The sequence below is a fragment of the Homarus americanus genome, unplaced genomic scaffold, assembly GCF_018991925.1.
Source record: "Homarus americanus isolate GMGI-L3 unplaced genomic scaffold, GMGI_Hamer_2.0 scaffold34921, whole genome shotgun sequence".
In the NCBI taxonomy this organism is placed as follows: Eukaryota; Metazoa; Arthropoda; class Malacostraca; order Decapoda; family Nephropidae; genus Homarus; species Homarus americanus.
The window spans coordinates 19,787,928-19,810,157 of record NW_024741901.1 but is presented as its reverse complement, the minus strand read 5'-3'; the positions used below and the strand labels follow the sequence as shown (position 1 = coordinate 19,810,157).

Sequence of the window (22,230 nt, the reverse complement as noted above, 5' to 3'; positions counted from 1 at the left end):
TTTCTCAAACCAATGTTCTTTACAGAAAACAACGCAGTTAATTTCTAAAGTCAATGAGTGAGTTCTGTTCTCTCATAATTTGACTATTGTGAATTCTGTTTGTCTAAAACCTTCGTTACACTAATGTCACATAGCTACTACAGGTACAGTATTATTGTTTAGTATTCCGAGAGAAAAAAATGTACAGTAATAAATCTTTAACTAATTTCTTGTGTAGAAATAACGTATCAGACTAAAACTAAAGCATCGATTAACAATATAATTATATCTTGAATTTTCATGTGACCTACTTTAAGAAAATGAATTATGATACTGTATATATAACAATAAGTGATTACTTTTCATGTGTATTCATATGACATTTAATAATTTGGCAATAACTATAACAAAACATATAAAGAATGTGTTAAAATAATAAAGTAGTTTAGTACCAATACTGTACAGTAATCCCTGGATGACATGCTGATATGTAAATGCATTTTCATTTTATACAAAAAAAAAAAAAAAATCTTAGTACATACAGTATACTGTAGTACTTCCTAAAGGTAAACTAGTCCTGGCCAGACCTCCCTAAGGTCCCAAAACAAAAAGCAGCTGCAACAAGGAGCAAGACCATTCAGCATAAACAAAAAAGTTAAGGAAATTGCCTTGTATAAAAGGGATCAGCATTTCCTACACATCATATTCACCAATTTGCAACCTCACTACAGTGCCTCTGTAGGAATGTTTCAAGACTGTTCTTATAACCTGTTTTGTGGAAATAACCAAGAGTGGACCGAAACTAACAATCCTTCAGATAGTTTTAGTTGATAATTCAGTATGTGGTCATCCTCATTATGACTTACACTGTAGTACACATCGTTATGGTGTCTAGAACCTGAAGACTTCTCGTATGTGCCTGAACTCACTGTGTCATTTAGGTTTGTGCCATACCATAAAAATATCTTGGATTTCATAGTAATCATAACATCACAAGTTTTCTCATACAATATAAAGCATTAGCAGAGGTGTAGGGGATATTGGGAAGGGGATTGTCACAAATGAAAAGGCTTAAGAAATTCTCAGACTAAGATAGGCATTACACAAGTACATTATTGTTTTTCCCCTTAGTAATATAATGCTAATTGAATTAAACAATGTTGGCCAGTCCCAGTTACTGCATTATATTCAGGAATTACCGTGTGCCTGTACAATTATTTCAATGGCATCAAATACGATGTCTATGAATAAGCTATTATTTCTAAAGCACGCAATTAAATTTAACCTTTAAGCCAACATAAATGTGGTAAAAGGTAAAAGTGTCTGCTACACATTCTCAAACAACAAGCTATCTTCCAAATTTTGCTTTATTGCTTACATGTCTTTTTTTTTGTTCTTTGTACTTTCAGCAGGAAAACTAGTGTCATCTTGCATTAGTATTGCTTCGACATGCTGGTTTTTTAAGCCCTACTTGTCAAGCAACACTTACATCTTAACACTTAAAACAAGTGGACATGAATTAAAATGTGTGTAGGATTCTCTATGCATCACCCTGCCTAGACAGCAGAAAACAGATGGTGCTGCTAATCAGCATTGTATACGTTCTCTTGTAAGTCTTTCCAAGACTCGACTCGACCCAAGGCAAAGAAAAAGCCTGATTAATTACAATCATTATCCAATTTGTGTATGGTAACAATTTGAAAAATATTTCAGTGCTCTTATTATTAAAATAACCATTATCACTCCATCTAACTATTTGAATTACAGGGCTAACATAGTAGCTGTAGTCATGAAAAAATCACTTCCATTCAAAATCATATAGTAACCTCCTGATACTGTATTCCAATTTCCTCGAGGATAAGGCAATGCTTAGTGGACCGTGAGGGATCTATTTGGGTACATGTACGGTACAAGGTATATAGACGTACAGTGAGTTCTGCTATAACGCGTGTTTTGACAACGTGAATTGGCTCTAACACGATTTATGAATAGAGGAACGATATTTGTAAAACGCGAACGCTTGTTTGCTGTAACGCAATTTTTGCTTACTATTTCTCCCCCAATTTTGTGGTATTAACTGAGAATATGGTAAAGAAGAATATCTCCAAGAAGCGTTCTGGTGATCGCATTCCCGGTGATGATCGTAAAAGAAAGGCTATAACACTTGAGGAGAAGCTTGATGTTATCAACCTCAAAATCACCCTTCTCCCCCATCAATTTATATTCATATTTTTTCAAGGTAAAGTGTTACATTTACTGTATGATTTCATTATTAGATATGAATGTAACATTTATTTAGACTGTGCTATCCTTTGTGTTAGGCTAACTACTAAATTTTTTTCGATTTCGAGTAATCTGCACCTAACCCTATTTTTTCCATAAGCCCTGTTATTTCTATTGCGCAAATTTCTATAACACGATGTTTTACAAGAACACAACTATCGCTTTATAGCAGAACTGACTGTACAGCAGTAATCTATAAAATACTAACTTGCAGCATGAATGATATCAGGTATACATAAACTTTGTAAGGTTCACTCACTTGTGCTTTCTTAAGATTTTGCTATCATACAAGCAATATTCCAGTTTTATAATGCAATATAGCATTTTCCCCTATTTATGCTCTTAGTAAAGCAGTGCAGCATGAAACAGCAACACCTTAAAATACCAATTTCGAGAAAATAAAAAAATAAAATATTTTACAATGAAAGTATATCCCACTTCCAATTCCCAAGCAGTGTTAACTTATATTATTGTAAATACCAGGTTTGCTAACAGTTTTTAATTTATTTATAATTATTATATTACAGGTTTAACAAGTTGTTTTGTTTAAAATAATTGATGAGAAGGGAACATTTAAATTTAGATTTTTGGGAACCCACTTCTTTTTTAACCTTTGATAGATACAATTACTTACTGATGGTCATGTGTAATTATTTGAGTTTTTTAAGTTTGGCTATACAGTACAGTACTATACAATTTCTTATAGTTAGGAGTTAAGCTGACTAAAACATAAAAAAAAAAAAATCCCAAAAGGTAAATTCTTAACATTTCAAAAATTTCATAAAAACTGCAAAGTATCTACTAGACATTAATAAAAGCTTAGTGTGGAGCAGAAGGAGGGCCTGAAGGTGGTGGAGGTGGTTGGTACCCTGGATAACGGCTCTGTTCATAGCCAGGAAACTGTCCCTGCGGTGGACCTTGGCCAGGCGAGGGTCTGTACTGACCATATTGTCCCCCAGGAGGAGGTGGATAACCTTGCCCATACCCAGGTCCTGAAGGATGCTGATATCCAGGTTGAGCATTAGGCATAGGTGCACCATAGCCTGGATGGCTGCCTGGTGGTGGTGGGTAGGAGCCATAGGGTTGTGGGTATGGCTGACCACCTGGATATTGACCAGGAGGTGGGTAACCACCTTGAGAACTAGGAGGATACTGACTTGGAGGATAAGCTTGATGATAAGCTTGACCTCCACTGCCTGGGTATTGCTGAGAAGTGGGTGGGTATGGACCAGGGGCCTGCTGTGGTGGTGGGGGTGCCTGAGAAGGTGGCCCAGCCTGGGAAACTGGAGGTGGTGTACCTGGGTAACTCTGAGAAGTAGGTGGAGTTGGTGTTGAAGAGGGAACAACTGATGTGGGAGGGGGATTTGGTGAAGTTGTTTGCTGAGGTGGTTGTGGTTGTGTAGGTGGATGTGCTGTCTGTGCAGTTGGCTGTGACTGGGGTGGTGGTTGTGGCTGTGGTTGTTGTGGAGCAGATTGTTGAGATTGTGTGCCACCATACATTGATGTAGGGCCAGCATGTGTAGTTGAAGTTGTTGAGGAAGGTGGCCCACCTGGTGCTGATGATGTAGGGGGAGTGGAAGCGGACTGTGGAGATCCTGACAATGTTGATGAGGATGATGTAGGAGGAGCAGAGGATGGGGGCATCTGGAAGGATTGAGAAGTAGGCCCGCTTCCTGGATACTGCGATGATGGAGCAGAATATGTAGAGGAAGTTGAGCTTGGGACAGGAGCAGAAGAGACTGGGGCAGATGTAAAAGTAGGAGGAGTGCCAGGAAACTGCTGTGATGACTGGCTGAATTCAGATGGATTATTTGGTGGAGGAGGTCCCTGAGCCTGGGAACTTGGAGGTCCCTGAGGGCATTGTGGGTAGCCTGGGGTGGAAGATGGGGGTGGTGGTGTTCCATATCCCTTAGCACCTGGAGCAGGTGGTGTAGAAGAGCTGCCAGGATAGCCCTGGGGCCCAGATGATGCTGGTGGATAGCCTCCCTGACCATACTGTGAACATCAAATGATTCTATTAGAAAAGAAAAATGTCTTACAATATAATTCAACTGAAAAAAAAAAAAATTAAGTCCTAAACCTCATCTATTGAATATATATATATATATATATATATATATATATATATATATATATATATATATATATATATATATATATATATATATATATATATATATATATATATATATATATATATATATATATATAGTTAATAGGCAAATTTTTACTTTAGGACATGAGTCCCTAAGGGTTGACCAATATGCCTTTACAGTGTATATTGGTGTGTTTTAAACAAATCTAGCCTTCATTTTTGGCGGAAATTGCTAGTTTTAGACGCCAACCCCCACAATAATGGGGAGAACCTGGGAAATCGGGGTTTTTGGGTGGGGGGAAAACGAAAACAAGTCATCTGACCTAACAAAACGTAACCTAACTTCTAGCCAGGGGCTCCCCCCTCGGACCCCCGGTAGGCCTAACCTGACCCCTAGCTGGGGCTCTGCCCCCAGACCCCTGGTAGGCCTAGCATAAACTAACCTAAATGTTTCGGTAGTTAAAAATTTTGGGGCGTGCCATGTCCGAAATTACAATACCTTAGTTAGAAGTGGAAGGACCAGGGATAAGTAAGAATTGGATAGAATGATCGTCTTTCTCGTAAAACTCGGCAATAAACTTAAAATAATCGTAGGAGCACAAACGACAACCAACCTCCACCATGACCATTGTGAGACTGGTCAAGGAAAATTACCCAGGCTGCTATCGATACCTCATTGGTCACGACTGGATGACGTCAGTCAATATTGCGCATACGTAATGTGCCGATAACATCTCCTCACAGAATAAGTCTGAATACTACTTAAAATCAATTACATTCAATTGTGTCGCTATTATCCATTTCTGCCATATATATATATATGGGATTCAAAATGCTCAGAATAGCGAGATCTATTATGAATGTTTCAGTAGTTTATAACTTTCGGGGGCACTGTGTTCGAAAGTAAAATAATTCCGTTAAATACTGTACATGACAAAAGCTGAAACCAATTCACATAAATTAGTTAAATTATTGTAATTGTCCATTACATAACTACTATTAGTCATCTTATTTGGGTGTATACCTGCTGTCCCTGTGGTGGGTAGGGTTGTGGATAGGGTCCTTGAGAGTGAGGCAACTGTCCATATGGCATCCTAAACCCAGCCACACCAGGTCCTGGGGGTCCACCACTCATGCCTGGAGGACCTGGTGGCCTATACGGCGTTGGCTGTTGGCCAGGATATGCTCCTGGAGGAGGTGGATGGGGACCAGGAGGACCCTGTCCAGGAGGACCACCCTGGGGACCCTCACTTCCTTGACCCTGCTGCCCAGGCATCTGTGGAGGCTTTAATAAAAATTTACACCAGATCACTTAAACTGACCAACTCCACCCATTTACTGTACAGAATATGTAAAAAATTAGTTTTGGTAGGTGAATTTGGTGGCTATCTTCAATAATAGCCACTAATCTTGGATTTTCAAATGTCTAATCAAATAGATTTGAAAAGTGACCTACATATATTAACCATGCCTAATTTCATGCTAGTATCACTATTTGCACAACAATTATGGTTATCTGTTTCACTATGAGTGAAATTAACATAAAAACAGTCAACCAGTGAGAACACAATATCTGTGGTTCCATTAGTAAACCCAGATTAAGCCTACACCCTAAATATTAACACCAAAGGTGTTGAACGTATAACAAAGCATATAAATCCATATTCTTTAATCCCAGTATCTAATATAATGGCTGCCAGATCAACCATACTGACTACTGTAAAAGCAAAGAATATGAGGTTTAGAAGTACACACGCGACATTTTATGAACACCTGCTCCTTAATTAGGCTTACCATATTTTTTTATAGAAAACTAGCAGTCCAGGAGCAACTGCCTACTCAGTATAAAGTAAATGATCTTGCTCATTATGTATGTCATTTAAGCAAGAGAAAATAAGAGTAGAAATTCAGTACACTATGTCACAATTCATGTAATTACAAATCAAGAATATTTGCATGAGATTTGAGTGTTGTCCAATACAGTATATCTGCACTGTATTTCACAAAATTTTAAAATATTCTGACAAAAGTATACAGTAATAAATAATGAATTTATAGCGACACATTTTATTCAAGAAATATATGTGGATATCTTACTGGCAGAAGCTGAGCCATATTTTGTGATGTGTCTGCCATCGATGCCAAATACATTAAATTTCGATGAAGAGACTGTTGGTATCTGAAAAGTGACACAAAAATTTTTAAACAGTACAGTATCACCATCATCACCATCATTTTATGGCCATTTTCCATGCTTGCATGGAATAACCTTCAGAAAATCACTGGTGGGTCTAAAATGCAGGAACTTACTCTTGTGCTAAAACATGTCTATATTTAGGCTTACACTAGTTCATAACATATTTCTATAGCTTGGTCAAAACTGCCTCGGTACAGATATCACACTCCTCCCACCCTAATGATCATACACATTGCAGATATATATTTATCCAGTAAAATTGTCATCAAAATTTACAATTAGTTCAGCATGTACTGTATACTGTATAGACAATGTAGGTATATACAGTTCTGCATATATGCACTATACACTGTAGACAAAAGGGGTATACAATTTTCAATGTACCTAGGATAGCCAACAAAGGCATCAGATGCTTATTCCCAGCAGACAGTTAAGAGTTCACTAAATTTGAGAAACAAACTTTACAAAAACCAAGAATGGATCTCCTTTATATACTGTTTTTAATGCTTTCTTTAATAGTGTAAGTAGCACTAATAATGAGAGGAAAATCATGAGTTTCCTCTAATAATTTAAAGAATCATAAAACAATTTTCTCCACTGTATGACATACTGGTGAAAAGCTACTTACTGAAAGCACTCTTGAGCCTTCCCCTGGCTCTGATACTCAGTGATGGTCTTGATCAACTGCGAATTCTCATCCAACATCTGAAAAATTATAAACAGTTTACTAATCTGAAGATGGAACTACCAAATTATTTTAAATTTCAGTAAATCCTGTATAATGAACACTATGTAACAGAAGACTGTTATAATAAACACCCTAAACCTACCTTGTAGTTGCTTTAGGTAAGGTTTTCAAAGGTTTGCTTTGTGTTATTTTTAGTATTTACCCCACATTTTCCCTCTACTTCAGAGCCCTGCCAACTATGAACAACCGATATTGTCAGTAATTGTGGGGGTCATATCTCCATAATGGCTCATTTATGAAGCAAATGAAGGTCAGATTTGCTTGAAATTATTGCAAAATACACAAGGAAAACCTATATTTGTTAGTGGTTTCCGTGGTCGACAAAAAACAAATCTTTACCAAAAACTATTTTAGTACTGTAATAGAATTCCCATTCGAGCATAATAATTTTATTTTTTAAAAAATTTTCTTCTATAGGAAAAATGGGTAATTGTTTTTTGCCCATTCCTCTTTTGATATGAGAAATTGTTTTTCTGGTGTATTTTGGTGTTTCAGTCAAATTTGAACTTTGTTTCTTGTACAAGTTTTTTTTTTCTAGAAAGTCGACCTAACCTTACCTAACTTCCTGGACCCCCACCATATTAACCAGAAAGTATTTATTTTGATATCTGGTACCAATAAATGCAACTTTGTTGAAGCGACATGATGTAATTTTACGATTTTTGTGGATGCGAGAGTACGCTCAGAACGAGCAGGTTGGTTGCACACAAACAGGGCAGATGACAACATGCACTGACAATGGCAGATACCTAGTGTTTGAGGGTAAAAATATTAAAAACTAAGTATTGGCACAAGAAACATAACTCTTAAATATCAATTTATAATAAAAAACAACAAACATATTTAGGGTTATTAGAAACACTGGAAGAGGAACGGGTAAAAGATTAATATTAGCCGCAAAATGTCCCTAAGTTGCTGCTTCAAGCATGCAACCATCATCTAATATAATATTAACATACACATCTATCCTGTACCTAATAGACTAAAATTTTACTCTAGCTCACATATAACCTGAAATTAAGTCTGCCTATAGATCAAGCAGTGTCCAGTTGATCATGGATAACACTTATCCATCGGTCCAACGAATTACCCAAAAGTACCCAAAAGTATATTAAATCAGGGTAAAATCTTAACGAATATATGTTTTACATCAATAAAACCTGATTAATAATGTTTTCATTGAAATGTAGTCAAAATAATGAAATTATAAACAGCGAAAAAGGCTAAATTCCAAAGAGTCACCTATCCAAAATGGAGATATAATTACCGATGTTTCTGTTACTTTGGGGTATTTAACATAGCCGTAGGATTTACTTTTCGTTAGGTTAGGTTAGCGAAGTGCATCACGACGGATCTGAGTTATCTCCCTTGTTCACGAACTCTTTGGAATTTAGCGTTCGCCAATACTGAAAGTTTTTCGCTGTTTAATATTTCATCTTACAAATTATTTTTACAAAATTACACTAAAAATATTATTAAACATGTTTTGTGTATGTATAACAGATATTCGTTAAGATTTTACCCTTATTTGCTATAATTATGGGTACTTTTGGGTACTTTTGGGTAATTCGTGGGTCCCCTTATCCATGAGTAGTTCATACTGTTCATAATCACAGATACTCGCATCCAAATAGTTAAGTGATGCTTTGTTTTCACTTGCTAGAGCCAGTGACACAGACAGTGGCGTACGTAATGCAACTTTAAGGTGAAATAATTTTGAGGAAATTTTCTGGCCCAGGATCAAATGTTTTATTCATGATATATCAAATGGCTCTCCTTCTATAAGGTGTGACCAATACCATGAAATAAGAACACTAACCAACAAGACACCTTCAATATAAAAATAGTTTCCACTATCCATGTTAACACTTCCAGAGACAAAACTCGTCACGTTTTGAAACAATTTTTGTTTTCCACTCGCCCTCCAGGCCACCTCCAATTGTTGACCGCAGTATTACCTTTTGAATCTGAGCAGGGTTGGGTGGCGGCCTTCCTCGTTGAGGAGGCTGGTTAGGGTATGCCATAGTCATGGTGGCTCTGGAGACTGTGAGAGAGGTACAACTGGCTGGGGTATTGATGGTATCCACCGTCCCGGAGGCCTCACTGACGCCGCCGCTACACAACATAAACAACGACCACCATCTAACACACAACCGAACCCTCACAACACTGTGGCTGTGCACCACCGAACCCCACCGTTTCTCACATCGGTGTCATATTGCATGGTAATGAAACCTCTGATACTGATCCTTAATAGTATTTATATCGGTTAATTTATATTATTTCTAATGTTAAATGTTATTTAAATTAGTTAATACTCTTCCAGTGAACATAAAATTGAAGCTGGTAAACTGTGTAGTGAAAGTAAACATATTTTATTTTGGAAAACTGTAGGTACAAACAATTGGTTCCTAATTAAATTTTCCTGTATCTCCCCAAAGTCAAACTTAAATTCTTTATGCGGATATAAAAAATAGTCCCAGCTAATGTAAAGATTATCCAGTACCCGTATCAGAAAATAATCAGGTGTAAATTTATTTACAATGTGTACCTAGGAGAGAAGCTGAAGGACACGTTGAAGGGGAATTGCAGAGCTGCCAATAAACAGAAAGCTTTGATAAAAAATAGAGAGAAAACAAAGGTTATGGTGGGAAAGAATGAAAGCTAGAGACGATGAGGGTGAGAATAATGATCGCCAAGAATACCAGGAGAAAGAGAATATAGAAGAAAAAGTAATCAGATTAGAAGAGAGACAAAGTGAATCAAGCAACTATTGTAATTGGCTAGCTACTGTAGGTCTTAATGGAAGAGCGTTATAATAAAATATCTTGAGGTAGAGACTCAGTTGATTGAAAACGTCCAAAGGAGAACCACATATTGTACCACACAGGTGCCAGTACTACAGCACCTTAGTTACCCTACGAGATTAGAACGCCTGCATTTTTTTACAGGGATTAGCTTACCAGGTGACAGGTCACTGACCCACATCGGGGCCTGGGGGGCGAAAAGGTAATAATAATAATTCATAGTAAATAATTTTTTTAATAAAAATACACAATTAAAAATAACAAAACAATAATGTTAATAATAATAATAATAATAATAAAAGACCCTAAATAAAAAAAATGGAAAAAAAATCATAAGTGAGAAACAATATACATACTGTATGTTGATATGTTGTGTTGTCAATAGTAAGAGAAACAATTGAGACCCTGCAGTTGTGTATAAATGAGGCAGAAAGTCAGATCAGCAACCTGGGACTTGGTCACAATTTTTGTGATGCCATATGGCAGCAGGGTCTACCATTAGACATCACATTATGCTTCCAATATCTTCCCAGGCCTAGCTTATACCAAAGGCGGGAAAGGATTGACTTAATAGAAGTTTATAAACACCTCAGAGGATATTACTCGATCGAGTATTCATACCCGGAGCTGGCGGATGCCCGGCCTACTAGGGGTCATCTACAGCTTGAAGCTCCCATTCACGCTCAGTTCGTCCTGTCAGTACGACTGCACAAACCGGTTTGCGCAGTCCAGACTTTAACATTGCTGACGCAGGTTCACTTTACTATACAGTATTTTATCCTCTTCGCAGCTGATTGGACTGTTAACCGCTTGGGCGGTCAGTCACATCTCATTTCAAGGGAGGATCCAGGGGGGTCCGGACCCCCTTTCATCAGAAAATTTCAATAAATTTTCTATAATGCTGTATTGTACTCAGGCATTTTTGTATAGCAAAAAATAATTACTATTGACCTCAGAATATCTCCTAATATCAAGAGCACATGGCTTCAAAATATATTTAAAGTGCCCATTATACTGATAAGATTTAAAAAAAAATCTAGGGGCTTACAGCGCCCCTCCACCCCAGCTGGTTGGGCTCGTTTTGCTCGCCATGTTCCCCCATCCAAAACTTCTTGGACCCCTCCCCTTTTAATATTCCTGGATCCGCTCCTGCTATTACGACCAGTTGGCAAATACTAGTTCCAGAATGTTTATCACCTGCTTCAGTGTTGGTCAAGTGTGGTTTTTGAATGTGCTCACATTCGGTTCCGTTGCGGGGTGCGTGATGTTTGGATTCTCTCACTCAGGATGGGATGGAGAAAGGAAACTCACAATGTGCTCTCTGTATACATGTTGAATTGGATGTACAATGCAGCTTGGTGCTGGGAAGTGGCAGCGTGGTTACAAGCGTGATGTAGAGAGAGCTGGTTGGTGAGGGTGCTCAGTGGAGGACAGCTTGTGGGTCGCCATACTCGCCGGAGGGAGCGAGGACCGCCAGGCAGCGGCGGAGGAGGAGGAGGAGGTGTTGCTTGCTGGTTGGTGTAGGTAGAAAGGAAAGTGGTCACCACGAGGTCAGGTCTTATATAGCGGAGGCGTGGCTTAGTAGTTGACCTCCATCATGTAAGGCGGCGCTGGTTGACCTAGACCACGAGGCAAACACTGGGGAATTCGCGGGATCGGCTACTCAGCGAGAGTTGTAGTCAATGGGATGACATCGGAATGGAGTGAATCAGTGGCATTCCACAGGGCTCAATGATTGGACCACAGCTATTTGTGATATTCAGAAGACTGTGTACCGCAAGGAGACATATTGTAGCGATAGAAATAAGCGTCCAACGGCGGGCAACTAATGATATATTTGATCTTAGGAGAGAATCAACTACTAGAGGACACTATGAGAAGGTATTTAATTACAGGGCAAGGTTAAATCTACGAAAATATCCTTTTGCAATACAGATCTTAACTGCTGGAACGGTGTCTTGTTACCCGATCGGAGACTAGTTAAATTTGAAAGGAAATTGATCGAGCATAGAAGGATCAGGTACAGGAACATGGTTTTAGAGCTCTATTTAATGTTTGATAACTGCCTCGTCCGCCACAACTACAACCACAAGTCATGTAAGTGTACTAAACGTAGAGCTAGAGCTGCAGGATGAATATCCTCTTTCAGGAAGTCGTCTGTGAGTATGATTTGAACTACGGTTCCGATATTTTATAAGGGATCTGGGGTTCGGTTTGTAGGGATTCGGCATCTGGCGAAGAACAACACCCATCTTCAGCTTCTTTTTCTTTCTTTTATCTTCTTCACCAAATGATCGGCTCGTTAGCCGCTTGGGCGATCAGTCACGTCTCTGTTAAGCACTGTTGGCAAGGACTGGGCATGCACCGGTTCCTGAATGTACCTGAACCTGCTCCAGTGTTGGTCAAGTCTGGTCTTGAAAGAGCTCACACTCGGTGCCGTCACCGAGTATTATATAATATTATACCATTTGCGATAAAAAACGGAATCAAATACTCAAAGTATAATGCTGTTAACTTTTTAAATAAACTCCATTTGTATGATAATCTTTTACAGAGGCAGAAGTTATTCATGCAATTTTTAGTTCACTTCGAGGAATTGATTTTAATTAGCTTATCATATTTCAGCGAATTAAACTTCATTTGTACTTCTAATCAATAAACAGTGTATGTAACAGTATTTTTAGCAGAGAACTAGGATTTTATATTTTTAATACAATGTAATTTAAGTTCTTTTAAATCACCCGCCCAATTTAATCACTTCCCTGCTCGCCAGACACTGGTGGTACTGCTGCCACTAAGGTCATTTCACAATCCTATCCATAAATTTTTGATATATCAGAATATTGCACTGTATTCCATAGAACATTAAGCGTATCAAGCAAAATATGAATAGGGCATAATCTACCAGAGTGTTGTGACGGCACTGAGTGTGAGCTCTTTCAAGACAAGACTTGACCAACACTGGAGCGGGTTCAGGTACATTCAGCAGCCGGTGCATGCCCAGTACTTGCCAACAGCGCATGGCAGAGACGTGACCGATCGCCCGGGCGACTAGCGAGCCGATCAGTGGCGAAGATGATAAAAGCAAAAAAGCAAGTGAATCCCTCCCAACGTCCAGCTGAGTCAAAGATAAATATTTATATTATCAAATCAGCAGTATGTTACATAACATAAATGAAAGGGTTCAAGTGAACAGATAAACCAAACATTCGATATGTGAGTTACATCTTAATCCTCCCTTTCGGGATTCATAAAAAAAAGAAGTGTCCCTTTAAGTCCGCAAATCCCGCTGGGTACGTATGTGAAACTTTTGGCAGCAGATATAACACAAATGCCACTATAGTTGACCCTAACAAAAATGGTTTCACACGGTATACGTACAGTAATGTATATGCAGCAGGTGGCTCTTTAAAGCACTGTCATGGGAAATGCTCTTTCGTGTGTCAATATATAGATAAATAAGTAAATGAATAGGTATAGATAATCAATAAATGGATAAATACATAAATACATAAATATTCAGTGATTTTTTTCAATATTTTAAAATTTTACACTTCTCGCCTATGTAGTGCCATGCTTGTCGATCACACACACACACACACACACACACACACACATATAGTAATTAAGGTAATTTGACTAAGGAACCGACAAAGTCATCAGGTGATTATTTCCAGTATGGCTTCACCTTTTCTTTACCAGACACTACTTCATCGGCTGGAGTTACGAGAATATATACACTGGTCGTCTACTTGTACAGTATTGGACTTCAGTTGTAGTATTAAAATCGCGATGCGGGACACTTTTGTTATTCGCGAATAAAAGTGAGGTAGTTCTGGCAATTTTTATGCTGACAAAAATATTTATAAAAATAGTGAAAAATACATAATCCTGAATAAATTATAAATATGTAGATAATTATGGAAATTATACTAGTGACATGTTGATGGTTATGTTATACTGACATGACGGGGTAATAAACACCTGGGTCCATATTCCCCAAGGTCAATAAGTTAATCTTTTTCTCTTAGCCAAAGACGCCCAAGCTGCTAACGAGCCAACCAGTGGCGAAGAGGATAAAAGTAAAAGTAATAGAGTAGGTTGTTGGCTCACAGTACAACACAGGAACGACGACCAAGTTATATGATTGAGGTGGTACCGCAGCTACAATTTGTGTAAGGTACGGCACGGATGATAGAAAATCTTGATCGTGTTATAACTCTAAAGCACAGCAACCGTCAATAAGGCGAATGATCTCAGAGACCTGTAATTCAAACAAAGGAACGTCAGTAAGTAACAAAATCTGCTCCGCCATAACTGATCGCCAGTATCGCAAGTTCCACTCTATGGTGGAGGGGTCTGGTGGGCTGCAGGAGACACCAGGATCCCGGGGGTCCTTCAGGAGGGTCACTGTTCTCTTCAAGGTAGGCTGAGCAATGTCTCTCTGGCGGTGACGAGGATGTGGGTCCAACATGGCTAAAGCAGCACTGATGTTTTCCTTCATGTTGTTTATGTAGCGCCACCTAGACACCTCGTCCTCTCTAGGTGCTTCGATCAGTGTGACGTCCCCCATTGATGCACTTGAATATGAGAACTCTCCTGTTGGTGCTGCAGGTGTGGTGGCTCCCGGGGTCTGGCCTGGGTATAGCGCCTGACTGGGGTCCATCCATGTCGGTAAATTTGCGTATATGTCGTAACTGGGGAGGAGAGCTGCCAGAGCCTCCTCCACGAACGACTTTTCACTGATAATGGGGGACTTTGGTGCCGGGGGTGGGTAGGCGCCTCTGTCTGAATAATAATAATAACAATAAGAGTAATAATAATAATAATAATAATAATAATAATAATAATAATAAAATGCTGATACCGGTAATAATAATGATTTTAATAATTTCTTCTTATTAAAAAAGGCAGTTAATTCTGAACTAACATTTGAGCAGTGTGTTGGGCCAAAGAAAAAACAGTGTGAATGTTGTGAACAGTTTGCATCAGTATGGAACGGGAAGAGGTTGGGGGAGGTGAATGTGAGCGAATGACTGAGATTAAATTGTGAGTGGTCTTACCTAGTATGCGAGAGGCCTGATTGACGATCTTCCTGAACACACCTGCCAGGGAGTACCCAATCTCGGTAAGGTGTTCCCATCGTGACAATCGCCTGTCGCTCCCTCCTGCCCACCACCAGGAAGAACACTTTATCAAACTAAACACGACAGCAATAACGCCATTTTTTATACTTTCGTTAATAATTAACGGTTTATTGAAAAGTTCTGCAGCCCGAAGGCTGAAAATATACATTGGACATAAATGACTTATTACATACATTGACATTGGTGGTTTAACAAAAGCCTTCATTAGAGAACGGTAAAGGAACATACAATGAACATACAGATTAATGTTTACAGTGGAGGTCACGTAGATCTTGTGCGCTGGTGTTGAACAGCAGACACATAGTGTAGTAACTTCCTCACAGATGGTGTTATGAGGGGCATCACGTGGTGTAGTAGTTCCCTCTCAGATGGTGTTATAAGGGGTTTGACGTGGTGTGGTAATTTCCTCACAGATGGTGTTATGAGGGACTTGACGTGGTGTAGTAATTCCATCACTGATAGTGTTATGAGGGGCCTGATGTGATGTAGTAATTCCCTCACAGATGGTGTTATGAAGGACCTGATGTGGTGTATTAATTCCCTCACAGATGGTGTTATGAGGGACCTCACGTGGTGTAGTAATTCCCTCACAGATGGTGTTATGAGGATCCTCACATGATGCTGTAGCAACTCATTCACTACGTGGTGTCGTAGCATCATGGGGACACCTCGTGGTCTGGTGTCACAGGACCCTCACTCACTCACTCAAGATGCAAACTGCCGTAAAGCAGGAAGGCTATTGCTGGTATTGCCCTGACTGCATAGTTAAGGTGAAAGAGGCGATTGCAAGCCATAAGGGAACGAGTTCCCTAGGGACGAAAATATATGAAGCTGGAGCCTTGCTGGTTGCCAAACTAGAACAAGTTGGGAAAGAGATCCTTGCTAAGACTGAGGAAGTAACCGACAGAATGGAGGTGGTTGCTAAGAGGAGTTATGCTGAGGTATTAGCAGGGCCACGGGAGGTGGCGGAGAGTAATGCAGGATCAGAACAGGTTCTACAGCAGCTAGGGATGTCATGGTCACGTTGACTGCTAGTCTGTTTTAACACTAATGATTCTTATTATACTCCACGAATGCAAAACATAAGTGGGTTAGCTATCCCTAGAAGAGACGTGTTTTTTCCCATCGACGTTTATACTCATGATCCCTCCCAGTAAGTCAGCCTTCGAACAGAGTTGTCAATACGTTTTTTCCACTTCTGCTGGCCAGCTCAATCTTGAATTAGTCTGTGTAAATCAACTTTAGTAATTCGCCAGACCTTTGTCAACTGAGGGTCATCCTTGAATGAGTAACAGTTGGGATGTTTGTAATTTCTGTCATTGCGTGAGTAGCGATCGCTGGCAACTCAGGGGTATATATACCAAGGCGGGAAGGAGAGTCCTTCCATGACGCTCTCCCGTTTGTCTCCAGGTATGTAGCAGTGTTCCCTAGCCATTCAGTTTGATTCAGTCATTGTAGTGAATTATCAGTGTTCATGCTTTAACAGTGGAATTGTCATTCACCCAGTGTAAGAAGTAATGTAAATTAAATGTCGTCTGACGTTGCGAGACGAAGGATTTGTTTGTGATTGTCATCATGCTTCCCTCCCTTGACGCCCTCCTGTTTGTCTCCAGATTCCAGGGTGTCCTCTGAACACCCCATCGGCGGCTGAGCCGGTGGGTAACCAGCAGGGATCAATATGCTCATTGATGTCGGTGATTCAACATAATTGAGACGGCAGGTCCGCCTCGTGAGCTAGACCCCAGACTCACCATGTGTCTGGCTACCACCAATCACAGCAACGTAGTGAGCCCCAGTGTCCTACCCTGGGATGCTCCCTGGAAGTTATGGCCCACAGTGTTTGATGTATATGCTTAGGGATAATTAATTGGAAATAATTATCCCATGTTGGGTAGTGGACCCATGTATTTGCTGGTTTCAGTATGAATATGTTGTATGTTGTGAGTGCATCTCATATGCACTACTAACAGTCTGTGAAATATCTTAAGTAAGTTTGTCTTGTAACTGTACTGTATGCCACGTACCACCAGTAGGTGTGAGAAGTAAAGTAATGTGCAAGGAGCTGTCATGTAACTATGTATTGTGAGTAGGGCCAAGGAACTGGTCCTGCTATGTAATGTAATGTAACACCAGTAAGGTTGTGTGCAATAAGAAAATACTGAGTTTGCAGTTGAGTAAGCGAGGAGTTGCACCTTGAAGTTATATTTTAATAATATCTCTTTTTCCCTTTGATTTCATATTAATAAACCTGTTCTTCGAGTATTTTAGGAGTATTCGTTTTCCCCACAGTAGTTCACCGTTATTTCCGTCCAAGTGACCCTGATATCAGAATTATAATATCCATGTGCCCTAGACCCTCGTCCATGCTACCAAAAAGAACTAAGGTTATGCAGTAACCATTGAAGTAAGTAGAAAGAACAATTGAATTAAAGAACTAAGACAAGAGAAGTAAGAGTAAAAGATAAGGCAGAGTATGAGTAGAGAGAAACCGCCGCTGTTATATTGGTGGCAGCTTGTTTGTTACGCCCCCCCGTTACAGTGGGTGTGTGTTGAGGAGGCGTATGAATATAGTTATTGAAATTGGAAAAATATGGAGTATTAAAATATATTGCAACTGTAAGTATATAACTGACGAATAATGAATTTCTTATACGACAGAGGTAATGACAGTGTACGTACCAGTGAGCAACTCGTGCATCTCGTGCATCTCGTGGCAAATGTTGACCAGCTCCTGGAGGAGGATGTTGCCAGCTCTTACCAACAGGGGCGGCCACGTACACACCTCCGTTACCACGCTCTCCACCACCTCCACCACACGCCACTGGATTATAGGGAGAACGAGATGTTTTATACAATGTGTGGGTGTTTCTATATACAAATATGAGAGAGAGAGAGAGAGAGAGAGAGAGAGAGAGAGAGAGAGAGAGAGAGAGAGAGAGAGAATAAAGTACTTAAGACTTACAATATTGTACAGATAATGACGGTGAGGGGTGGAAGGCGACAGATTATAAGCAGTTTACGTATTTTACTCCAGGATGGACAAGAACGACCTCGCCTTTAATCAAAGGAAGAACCTGTGTATATGCTAACCTAACCAAAATGTAGTCAAACCACTATAAAACAATTGTCTACATCCGAGTAAAGGGGAGATACAAAAATTTATTTATAGATAATCGTCTGATTTTGAGTTGATAGGGGTCTTGAAGTTTTTGATTGGTGGAATCTGAGGTGGTTACTCTGGAAATAATAAAAATACAGAGGGTATAAACACATCCCTCTGAGGTTAGGCTGAGGTGACCTTCATTTACTGCACAATTTCACTCAAATGTCCTCACCATACTCACCAACAAATTTGTCTTACCTTACTTAAGTGAACCATAATAATTATCTTATATTGCTACCTTCCTCCTTAAAACAACCAGGGGTAAAGGTAACCATGGTCAAAATACATGAAGGTACCCACCCAGGCGGTGAGGAGGTGACCGGGGGCGGCTCTCGACACGACCAGAGTCAACACTTGCGCCAGGAAGGTGAGGCAGGGCCCCTCTAGCGCCTCACCACGCACACCACCTCTCCCCTGCAGTGCCTTCCTCACCTCCTGTGGGCACAAACAGTCATCATCATACACGTCTTGGTGGGGGTCAAAGGTCAAGGTCAGAGACGATGACCTCTGATGAAAAAAGAATACTGTATATTAAAATATATCTGTATCTCTTAAATAGGTGGATCAATGTGAATGTAATGTTGGTAATTAATACACAACATATCCATCTACATTATTTAATAAAAATAGGTGGTGTTGTTTTATTTGTATATATTATTTTTTTAATTCCTAATTCACCATTTATCAACTTGCTCGCTGTTCTGGAGGTTGGCAGGGTTGTCAGACTCTTAAACAGAAAAATACCAACTTCCAGAGAAAATGAAGGAGAAAATACCAACCTCCTGTATATATATATATATATATATATATATATATATATATATATATATATATATATATATATATATATATATATATATATATATATAATAATGCCAGCTTTTATAAAGATATAAAAAAAAATATGTAGTCAATCACAATGTACACAAATAATGACTTCCCACGGCTCAAGTATAAATGCTTGTTTGCTGTTTGTTATCACTCTTGTGTCCCCATTATGGTTAGGTAGTACAGTAGTATGCTAACTTAGTGTTCTTTTCTTTAGGCGTACCGAGAATACTGTAGGTCGAGACAGTTATAAACACACACACTGGGTGACGCGGTGGTCATGTCCTGCCAAGTTCCCACACTCGAGTAAGGGGAACCGCTTACTGTAAGTATGCTTGGCAGGGCATTTTCTCACAAATATTCTGCCAAATATTTTCTCACAAATAACCTACCGGACATTTCCCCACGTAAATACTGACCCTTTTCATTCAACATTGAAATTTCTAGGCACCACCCTTACTAGTCATACAATAAATCGTAGGAATTTTACCCAAAATTGTTTAAATGAAGTTTGGATTCATTTTAAGTCACTAATGAACCGCTGTCATCAATGGGCTGGGTGTGGTGTTGGGGCACTGTGGGCTGGGTGTGGTGTTGGGGCACTGTAGGCTGGGTGTGGTGTTGGGGCACTGTGGACCGGGTGTGGTGTTGGGGCACTGTGGGCTGGGTATGGTGTTGGGGCACTGTGGAATGGGTGTGGTATGGTGTTGGGGCACTATGGGCTGGGTGTGGTGTTGGGGCACTATGAGCTGGGTGTGATGTTGGGGTGTGGTATTGGGGCACTATGGGCTGGGTGTGGTGTTGGGGCACTATGAGCTGGGTGTGATGTTGGGGCACTATGGGCTGGGTGTGGCGTGGGGCACTTCTCAATTCGGCGAAAAATAATAAACGACCGCACAAGTGGCTAACAAGCCGATCAGTGATATTTGTATTACCCGGATATTTCATCGTTTTTCCGATCATATGGATACTTCCACAGTTAGTGTTCTACTGAGCTACACTCAATAATGCCACCACTACCATATACGCCTTCAATCTGCTTACGAAGCCATCTGGGAGGCCCGTGAATTTTCTGTTGAAATTAAATTTTGCAGAACCCCGGCTTACCAAAACTCACAACCCAGTCTAGAAATCGTTGCAACTCACTACCTCAGATAAGTGTTTTCCTGTCACAACCTTCAAATTATCTTCGACGGTGAATAGATTTGACAACTCTTTTAATTCACCATTTCACCAATTATCAACTTATTAGCTTTGATCACTCTTTGCGTTCTTTTGTACTACTCGTACAACTACTACTAAGGTAACGAATGAAAATATCGTACGTAGATCGAAACTTTCCCTACCTCGATACAGTGGTGACATCTATTCCAGTCATGGTGTAGCCTCAGCGTGGCCCTCCTTAGCCCTAACTCCACCTCCTTGACGATCTCTTGAAGCGCCTCACCACACGTTCTCACCTCGCGTCTTGCACTAGGCTGGCCCTCATCTGTCTCCTCCTCACTCCTGCCACGAGAACTATCAATAGTGTGGTCGTCGCCTTTCCTGGTGGTGTTGGTTACGCCGCTCATTACATCACCAACTGTGTTGTTAATACTTGTCCTGGTGTCACCGTCCGTGTTTCTGTTCCTTATGCAAGAGTCGACTGTGACGGTGCTGCTCCTTTTGTGGCACTTCTGAGTGATGTTCACATCCGATGCGATGTTTGTATTTCCACTTGTATTGCTGCCGTTCTGTTGCTTCGTGTACTGGCTTTTCAGGTGCTCAAGTGTTCCAGATAAGGTTTTTGGTAGATTGTGAATGTCTGTACGCGATGTACTTCTACAAATATCAGTCATCGACACAGAGGCATACTGAATTTTGGCATTTGGTCTACTTGTAGAACATCCTGGTGGGGCAAATGAGACATTCTGACTGTTTGTGGATAATGTAGAACTGTGTTGTCTCATATGTAGACTCGATACAGTGTCCTCGGTCCTGCCTTCCCCTGCAGGGATTTGAAAGGTTGAACCAGGGAACGTAACACTGCTACAGGTCACGGTTGGTCCTACACCTGTAGCAGCCTGGTTCGTGCCACAGTCACCTTCGACATTTAGGCTACAGGTCGCTCGGGTTTTTCTTTGTGGGAATTTTTCTTTTTGAAATGGTATGATGTTAACTTGCCTTTTATTTTTAATAATTTTATGTGGAATTTTATCAGGGAATTCCATATTGTGGACAGCGTTTGCCTCGGGCATACAAATATCTGTCACACCTCCCATAACTTCCTGTGAGCTGGTGTGGTTGCCGGAACAGTCAACCTCGACAAGATCGTCGTCGTTGAAGTTGATTAGCTTAAACAGCGGCTTGACAGATATAACGGCGGATGATTTAACAGCTCCTGGATGATCATCTCTGGGGTGAGTGGTGACGGAGGAGCCACCTCTCCCTCGAGGGCTAGCAGGGTCTTCTTGTGTCGATCTACTTGCAGTGGCTTCTGCGTTCACACTGACGCCGTACTTCATATCAAACGCAGCGCCTGCGAACAAGAAAACACACTATTTCCTCCATCAAAGCGCTACTTATCACTACTGCCATCACATTGGTTTTGTGTACTGTAGATAGCATTTGATGTGTGCTCCATATACGCCGTGAGTCATTAACGGGTGGTGTTAAGCTTAGGACTGATGAAAGTCGAGCGAGGGGACTCACCAGAGTGACGAGACTGGTGGGGCGGTGAAGGTTTCTTTTCTCTGCTGTTAGGTGCTGCATCCTGCTGATTGTCCTGTCCTCCACCATCCACAGTAACTATTGGGGATGGTTCTTCCCCCACCTGTTGAATCAAGGCCCCACCAAAGCACTAAATAAGGATTCCAGCTCTTGTAAATCTTGCTTGATGAGGTTCCTGTATGCACTGCAACTCATTTAACTATATACCAAACATTCAGGCATACTAGAACGGTCACGAAGAGTAAAAAATATTATTATATGTGATTGTACTTAT

General features: G+C 40.2%; 2 protein-coding genes across 2 annotated transcripts; both read right to left on the bottom strand.

The window, feature by feature from the left end:
* Nucleotides 1–2,983: 2,983 nt before the first annotated feature.
* Nucleotides 2,984–9,519, bottom strand: LOC121876228 (basic proline-rich protein-like). Its single transcript, XM_042381224.1, has 5 exons — nt 9,261–9,519; nt 7,183–7,259; nt 6,455–6,536; nt 5,382–5,642; nt 2,984–4,257 (listed from the first exon to the last, which is right to left on the bottom strand). The coding sequence occupies exons 1-5, from the start codon at nt 9,426–9,428 to the stop codon at nt 3,082–3,084; spliced, it is 1,764 nt and encodes a 587-aa protein (XP_042237158.1). The 5' UTR covers nt 9,429–9,519; the 3' UTR covers nt 2,984–3,081.
* A 3,629-nt stretch (nt 9,520–13,148) lies between these two features.
* On the bottom strand, nt 13,149–21,845 carry LOC121876303. Its single transcript, XM_042381352.1, has 5 exons — nt 20,594–21,845; nt 18,720–18,854; nt 17,936–18,077; nt 15,173–15,277; nt 13,149–14,897 (listed from the first exon to the last, which is right to left on the bottom strand). Exons 1-5 carry the CDS (start codon nt 21,749–21,751, stop codon nt 14,323–14,325), a joined length of 2,115 nt encoding a protein of 704 aa, XP_042237286.1. The 5' UTR covers nt 21,752–21,845; the 3' UTR covers nt 13,149–14,322.
* Nucleotides 21,846–22,230: the final 385 nt, after the last annotated feature.